General features: G+C 37.7%; 2 protein-coding genes across 2 annotated transcripts in view; one reads left to right on the top strand and one right to left on the bottom strand.

Moving 5' to 3' along the window:
* Positions 1–1429: 1429 nt before the first annotated feature.
* LOC111433619 (calcium-dependent protein kinase 28-like) lies at positions 1430–6757 on the top strand. The gene is made up of 13 exons (XM_023070718.1): positions 1430–1602; positions 1638–2278; positions 3119–3249; positions 3329–3370; positions 3542–3653; positions 3732–3810; positions 3923–4092; positions 4257–4383; positions 4544–4659; positions 4754–4861; positions 4940–5002; positions 5134–5307; positions 6245–6757. The coding sequence occupies exons 2-13, from the start codon at positions 1895–1897 to the stop codon at positions 6374–6376; spliced, it is 1638 nt and encodes a 545-aa protein (XP_022926486.1). The 5' UTR covers positions 1430–1602; positions 1638–1894; the 3' UTR covers positions 6377–6757.
* Positions 6758–6886: 129 nt separating this feature from the next.
* LOC111433620 (transcription factor bHLH121) overlaps positions 6887–8266 on the bottom strand; it is a 4672-nt gene continuing 3292 nt past the window's right edge. The window contains exons 3-5 of the mRNA XM_023070719.1: positions 8072–8199; positions 7523–7990; positions 6887–7444 (exon numbers count right to left, since the gene is read on the bottom strand). Coding sequence (XP_022926487.1) covers positions 7292–7444; positions 7523–7990; positions 8072–8199 — 749 coding nt within the window. The 3' untranslated portion in view covers positions 6887–7291. The remainder of the gene's footprint in view (positions 7445–7522; positions 7991–8071; positions 8200–8266) is intronic.

Raw genomic sequence — 8266 nt, 5'->3', positions numbered from 1 at the left:
AAAAAAAAAAAAAAAAAAAAAAAAAAAAAAAAAAAAAAAAAAAATCAATTTAATCTCATGTTTTAATATTTTTCAAGTTAATTTATTACAGTTATGTAAAAATTGAAAGTTTTTAATTTATCTTCTAATTTTAAAGAAATTGGTAGATAATTTCGTATTTTCTTCTCATACATGACATTTTTCTATAATTTTTTTTATTATCAACACATTTTTCATATTGATGAGTTCAGACATTGAAATTAGATTTCAAGTATCTAATCGAATTGATTGAGTAAAATAAAGTTCAACACTATTGATCTATTAAGATGTTACAACAGCATATGAAATTGTTATTCCGTGACATCTATCTAATGATAAATAATTTTGTTATTCCATGACATCTATCTAATGATAAATGTAGTCATAAAGTTGATACGCTATCGAATACATATTTAGTAAAAAAAAATAGAAAATAGAAAAAAGTAAAATAAATTTATTTATTAAACAAAGAAACTCCACCGTCATTAATTAGTTGAAGCTTGGAAAAGGCAAAAGGAGACTGCTCATGAAGGAAGAGTTTGTCCTATTTAGTCTTTTCACATTATGTGATACACGGATTACTTCCCAACTTAACCGACACGACATGTCGGTTTCTCAAATACAGACATCTTTTTGTTCAAGCTTCAAATCCAACGACCATACCTTTTTTTTCTTTTTTCCTCTCTTTTAAAATCTCCTATTTTTAAATTTCCATATTCTAGAATATCGTATTGGGGACAAATTATCCGACAATAAAATATTTGAAAAAAATAACAATACTTCAAAATAGTATTTAATTTCCTTCCATTCAATAATTTGAACCATTTTTATAATAATAATTAGCGATATTAAATTATACTCAAATTGGTAATTTGTATATAATTTTTTGTGTATGTATGTTATATAAAATTGTAACACAACTAGAAAATGTATTAAACGAATCCGAAACGATGATCTCAATAATTTAAAAAAAAAAGAATTGATTCTATTTTAATTTTAAAACTAGATTTTACCGATAGAATATTATATGAGTAAAATTATATGAATGATAACAAAAAAAAATTAGAATTAAAATACTAAGTAGACCTCGAGTATATAAAATAATATAAAAAGAAAAAAATGAGGAACAAAAACGAGACCAAGTCAAAAGGAAGAAAAAAAAAAAAAAAAACTTTAGGTTTGAGCTTAGGGATTGACCCAACCAAAGAAACATGAAAGCAAGCTCCTGTTGGCTCCTGGTGGGCGATTGGAGCAATTTTCTTATTTTACTCTTTTCACCCACCCCCTTCATTATTTACTTATTTCCCATTTCTTTTTTTGTTAATATTTAGAAAAAAAAAAACCCACTTATCATTTATTATTTATTATGATGATTTAACAACATGGCGTGCTTTGGTACAATTTTGGTCCCTTTCTCTCCAAGACACTGGGAAGGAAGGAAGGAAGGGGAAGAAAAGGGGAGGTTCTGTGAAAATGGGATTCGAAATTTAGGGTTCAAAAAGATTGAAAATCCCTTTGAATTTGTAGGGTTCCTTAACCCTTCTCAGTTTTTACCATTCTTCAAAAAAAAACAAGAAGAAAAAGGTAGGAGGGAAGGTAGGAGGGAGGGAAGGTAGGAGGGAGGGAAGGTAGGAGGGAGGGAAGGAAGAAGGGAAGAAAGGAAGAGAAATTAATCTCATTGACCATTACCTTCTCCTTCCTCCCTCTCCTTCTTCTCTCCTTCCTGCTATCTGCCCTAAACTTTCCTCCCCATTATCCAATCTTCCCCTTCTTCTTCTTCTTCTTCTTCATCTCTCTGTCACTCATTACCAATATTTATTGGTTTCTTTCCCTGAAAGTTTTTGATATTTCCCCACAAGATTTTGGGAACGGAATAATGGGTGTTTGTTTTTCAGCCAACAAAGTCAGTGGTTCTAATAGCAATACCAATACCAATACCAATACCGCCGCCGCTAAACGGAGGGCGAGCACCGCCTCCACCCAATGGAGCACAACCGTTACTAAACAAGATCCTTCGAGAAATCAAAATCTCAAGAGACCCAATAGTCAGCAACTTAAAATTCAGGAGAAAAACGCTTTGCGGCGGAAGAGTGGGGCGATTCCTTGTGGGAAGCGCACTGATTTTGGGTATCATAAGGATTTTGATGAACGGTACACGATCGGGAAATTGCTCGGACATGGTCAATTTGGTTATACGTATGTTGCGATTGATAAAGCAAATGGGGATCGAGTTGCTGTTAAGAAAATTGAGAAGAAGAAGGTATTGCTTCGTAGAATTTGGCGATGATGTTTGTTTTCAATCCCCTTTTGTTAGTTCTTCGTTTTTGTGAAGTATGGCTTTGATTAATGCTTGCTTATACTCTGCAATTAGGGTTGAATGTTCCCTATAAAATCGTTTCGAAGGCGGGTTTGATTCGAAATTGCGAACACGCTAGGTTTAGTTTGGTAATTGAATGATTATTCAGAGTAATGGAACAGGAAAGCAGGAACTTCCTCTAATGGAGGTTTTGAAATTGTCAATTTGGTATCTGAAAAGTTGATATAGATTCTGCATCTCCCAACATTTATCCGACCGTATAGCGAGGGGAGCCTTCACCCGTTCATCGCCATGGCCATAAAGAAAGTAGTTGCAGAATTACCAGCTTTGCAAGATTAAACACTGATGTTGCAGGAAACCGATTCTGGGATCCGTTCGAATCGATATGAATTTTGGATAGATCTTATTTACGCACGAGATCGAGCTGTTCTTAGTGCATACAACCTCTTTCTGAATCTAGAATCATGGTTTTCTTTGTTTTTATCTGAGGATCAGACTCTTCTTATCACCCTTAAACGTTCTTTGTTAGTTTAACAGTTCTTCCATAAAGGTGCAGCTGTATGTTTCACTGACTCGGTTTTGAAGAAGAAAGAACCTATTTATTTCTATTGAAAATTCTTCGTTCTGCGCGCTTTTGCTCGTAATTGTATAGCTAGTTTGCAACATTTTAGAACTGTATGGTTAGGAATAGGAGTTCATCTGCAAATGGCTTTTGGGTTTGAAGTGTTTCGTTTGCTGTTTTCGGGTAGCGTTTGATAAGGAATCGTTTTAATGTTGTTGCAGATGGTTCTTCCCGTCGCCGTTGAGGATGTCAAGAGAGAGGTCAAGATATTGCGTGAACTTACTGGCCACGAGAACGTGGTTCAGTTCCATAATGCATTCGAGGATGACTCATATGTTTATATCGCAATGGAGTAAGCCTTTTCTTATGGTCTTTCGTTCTTAAAAGCGCTATATTTTCATTGGAGAACTTAACTTCTTGTTCTCTATCAGGTTATGTGAAGGTGGCGAATTGTTGGATCGAATATTGTCCAAGTAAGAAACGTCTAGCTTTATTGTAACTTTTCATGTGCATTTCAGTCGATGATTTCGCTATTACAACGAGAAAATGAACTCGTTTTTACGTCCTGTCCTCTCTTTCGTTTTTCCTCCCTTTTCATCGCTTGTTTAATTAGCTATCGTATTTAAAGATAGTGCTTGAATCAGGAAGGATAGCCGTTATACCGAGAAAGATGCAGCTGTAGTCGTTAGGCAAATGCTGAAAGTTGCAGCAGAGTGTCATTTACATGGCTTGGTACACAGAGACATGAAACCAGAGGTAAAATATACGATCATTCACGGCGATGCTGTTCGTGTCCTTAAACTTACTTCTGACCCGTGCCTTTCCCACATGTAGAACTTCCTTTTCAAGTCAGCCAAAGAGGATTCCCCTCTGAAAGCCACTGATTTTGGCTTGTCGGACTTCATCAAACCCGGTAGGAATTAGAGTCTGATGAGATGTTCAGTATTTGTACATTCCGAAAGGTACTATTACGAAAAGAAAAACGATATCTTCTATGCCTTGTCTTACTCTTGTATGATATGCAGGGAAGAAATTCCACGACATTGTCGGTAGTGCATATTACGTTGCTCCCGAAGTTCTGAAAAGGAAGTCCGGGCCAGAATCAGATGTCTGGAGTATAGGGGTAATCACGTATATTTTACTTTGCGGGAGGCGCCCTTTCTGGGATAAGACCGAAGATGGCATTTTTAAGGAGGTATCGTGCATCTTGTTTCATTCGGGACAAGCTATACTAGCTTGTGGAATTTGCAGTTCTATTCTTGTTTTATTTTGGGCTTAATTATCTGTGGAATCTTGAGAATAAAGGCATCTAAAGTTTCTCCATCAAAATTGAACTTTGTGCCTGTATTTTTCCTATAGGTGTTGCGAAACAAGCCCGATTTTCGCCGAAAGCCTTGGCCGAGCATCAGCGCTAGTGCCAAAGATTTTATAAAGAAGTTGCTCGTAAAGGATCCCCGAGCAAGATTAACTGCTGCTCAGGCCTTATGTAGGTCCCGGAATCCCTTGCTATAAGCCTATTTCAATTGTTTTCTGTCTGTGATTTTGCTGCCGATACGAGTCGATGAGTTTTGCATTTTATTCTTCTCTTCCTTATAAGACATCAAATCATTTGGATTGATTGTTCGATCCTATTTTTCGCTTTCCAGCACATCAATGGGTTAGAGAAGGCGGCGATGCATCGGAGATCCCTATCGATATATCCGTTCTGAATAACATGAGACAATTTGTGAAGTACAGTCGTTTTAAACAATTTGCTCTGAGGGTAAGGCAATGCTTCTTTGTAGGTATCTTTTAAAACCGAAACTAGTCGGTCTCTTCGCATCCATTTCTCCGTCTGATGATACTTTATTGTGCAGGCTTTAGCTAGCACACTTTGTGAAGAAGAGCTTGCTGATTTGCGTGATCAGTTCGATGCAATCGACGTGGATAAAAATGGTTTCATCAGCCTTGAAGAAATGAGACACGTACGATAGTAAATTTATTTACACAAACACGAGTTACTTTTGTTTTCTCTAACATAATCGATGATCGTCTATGTGCAGGCCCTTGCTAAAGATCTCCCATGGAAATTGAAAGAATCTCGTGTTCTCGAAATTCTTCAGGCAGTAAGTATAAATTTTGGGACTGAGAGAACTGTTAGCTTTTGGTTATCATTGTTCCGCTCGCTCGGTGTTTTTTCCCTGTCTCTTCTCATAATCGATGAATGCAACTTAAGTAGTTCATATGGTTGATGCAGATCGATGTCAATACCGACGGTCTTGTCGATTTCACAGAATTTGTGGCAGCTACGTTACACGTGCATCAATTAGAGGAACACGACTCTGTGAAGTGGCATCAGCGATCACAGGCAGCTTTTGAGAAATTCGACATAGACAAAGATGGATTCATAACTCCAGAGGAATTGAGAATGGTATGTTTTAACTTGTTTCTCCCACTCTTTTCTGGTTTGATGCCAACATCTTAGTCTTAAGGTTCCCTCCCTAAGCTGCTGGTTGTTTCAAATGAATTAGTGGCTACCTCTCTTCCTCTTGGGAGGTTGGAAACCATGGTTGTCTTGGAACAATGCCACAGATGGCCTGTAAACACTGTTTTCTTCTGTATACCCTCGACCTGATGATCGAGTTCTTTGCATTTGATATAACAGTCCAAGCTCACCGCTAGCCGATATTATCTTCTTTGGACTTTCCTTTTCGGGCTTCCCCTCAAGGTTATTAAAATGTGTAATGCTAGAGAGAGGTTTCCACACCCTTATAAAGAATGTTTTGTTTTCCTGCCCAACCAATGTGAGATCTCATAATCCACCCCCTTTCAGGGTCCAGCATCCTTGCTGGCACTCGTTCCCTTCTCCAATCGATGTGGGATTCCCCAATCCACTCTCTTCTAGACCCACCGTCCTTGCTAGCACGCCGCCTGGTACATTGCCTGGTTTTTGACTTTGATATCATTTGTAACCACTCAAGTCCACCGCTAGCAGATATTGTCCTCTTTAGGCTTTCTCTTTTAGGCTTCCTCTCAAGGTTTTTAAAACATCTCTGCTGGTGAGAGGTTTCCACACCCTTATAAAAAATGTTTCGTTCTTTTCTCCAACCGACATGCTAAGAATTGGATTTTGTGACGTTACCTTTTGTTAGATTTATTACTTCAATGAAACCGACATGCTACCTTTGTCGTCAAATGTCTGGTTTTCAATAAAAGCCGACATTTTAGATGTGATCACTCCAGCACGAGCGGTCTAGATCGTGACATTATCTTCTATTTGACGCAGTGCGCTTCCTGATCGCTCTGTCTTATGGATTTTTCATCTCGTCTTTGTAATGTTGAAACGCGATCTTCTTGTTTTTTTGCAGCATACAGGCCTAAAAGGTTCCATCCATCCGCTGCTTGAGGAAGCTGATATTGACAAAGATGGTAAAATAAGCTTATCCGAGTTCAGAAGACTTCTGAGAACTGCAAGTATTAGTTCAAGACCTCATACTTAGACTTTCTAGTCCCCAAAATTCGCCTAAGATGTATAGATAAGAAAGCAAAGTTGGGAACATTGGAAAGTCGAGGGGATCAAATATGGCAAATTTCAGTCATCTTTAAGAATTTCTACTTGCTGAGGGACCCCAGGAACTCGCTCGACCATCTGTTCTACGAAGCTATCGACGCCGAGCTTATACGTGAACACGTTTTTTTTTTTCAAGGACTGTGAATACGTCGTGTATAGGTATAGAGTAACTATTATCAAGCAGGTCCAGTTGGTGTGGAATGTATTGTTGTCCTTTGTGTTGCTGGGGATTCTTGGTTGTGCCATGGACATGGCTTAATCTGATGACAAACTCTTAAAAGAAAGAATTTGATTGGATTGAGTTGTATTATCAGGGGCTTATAACAAAAATAATTTTTAAAACTATGATCAATTCCTTATCATGTTAGAGAAATTGAAAAAAAAGAAAAAAAAAAAAAAAACTTAACAAACACAAAATTTTAAAACTAGAATAAAAAGATTATCAAACATCGACATGAATGGCCTATGTAGAGTCTTATTACAAGAGCATAACACATGGATAATTATTTACAAGCAAATATTCCATTGAACTACTCCCTAAATGCAGGGTCTGCGCTGGACAAAGTCTGTCAATGTCAAGCCTATAACAATATTATTTCAAAATATGGTAAGCCTCGTTAAATTAGATGTCGATGACAGCCGCAATATCTCGCACCTCATGATTGATACAATAGCCTTAGTTAGGACACATAGTTACTGAATGAGGAATGACTGCTCATATTTTGAAGAGGAACTTCAAGCTATAGCTAAAGCTCTGATCCTAAATTCCTGAATTCAATATTTGACTGGAGAAGGAAGAAACAACCTTGAATTTAATCCTTTGATGAGGTTAGTAATCTTGAATTCAGTTGTTCTGTTTCGGAATGTCGCCAACGCTGTTAGAGGAGCTATCTTGTAGAACTTGGGACGAAGAAAATCTACTTGAAGAACTACAATCTGTAACACTTTTTTCTTTCCTCTGTGACTGCTTACCTTTCTTACTTGCAGAGGATGCATCCTGAAAACATATTCAATAATGATGGATCTTACTTGATTTACAAATACTATGTGGTGGTTTAAAAAGCAATAAACTCACCTGTTGTGTTGAAGATCCAGGCATCTTAAGTTCAAGGTCCGTTGCTACATCATTAGATTCGTCGCACCTTTCCACATTGCTACGCTTAGGATGATCTGATGATTTACTTCTGGAATCTTGTTTGCTAGAGATGTGTGAATTGGAAGCATATTGGGCAGAGGGCTGTTCAATCGGATGATTGGCAGCAGCAGTATACGGGACAAATGTAGAACAGGGGTTAGGAATAGCACCCGGATTCTGACTTCCAAAGAAGGTGAAGGGCTGCAATGATGGATGCATGGGAATTGGTCCAGGGGGAACGGGAACAGGAACTGGGTATGAATATGGGGGCCCCATGACCACCGAAGGATCCATGGTAGCCCAGGGAAACATGACCCTCAATCTTTGCTGATACTGAGCATTTAGATTTTCGATGTCTGATTTTAATGAAGCCTTCTCTTCTCTAAGCTCATTCTTTTCCTGTGTTAACTGTGGAATACTAGATGAGATGAGCACAAAGTGGGTTCTAAACCTTATGAAGTGAAAATTGCAAAAGAATTAAATATCAACCTCGCGTGATTCTTCAGAAAGAGCTTCATAGTCAGCTTTTAATCTATTGACTTCGGCAGTTAAATCCTTCAGCATTTGAATAGTGTCTGTAAGGATGGTAGCCTTGTCATTTTTGGGCCTATCTGGATCTGCAATAAACAATGAATCGCAATGCCGTCACTTTAAGCCAGAAAAAAAAAAAAAAAAAAAAAACCC

This window comes from Cucurbita moschata, unplaced genomic scaffold (assembly GCF_002738365.1).
Source record: "Cucurbita moschata cultivar Rifu unplaced genomic scaffold, Cmos_1.0 Cmo_Scf00043, whole genome shotgun sequence".
In the NCBI taxonomy this organism is placed as follows: domain Eukaryota; kingdom Viridiplantae; phylum Streptophyta; class Magnoliopsida; order Cucurbitales; family Cucurbitaceae; genus Cucurbita; species Cucurbita moschata.
The sequence above is the reverse complement of the archived record's forward strand: the minus strand, read 5'-3'. Positions and strand labels throughout refer to the sequence as shown.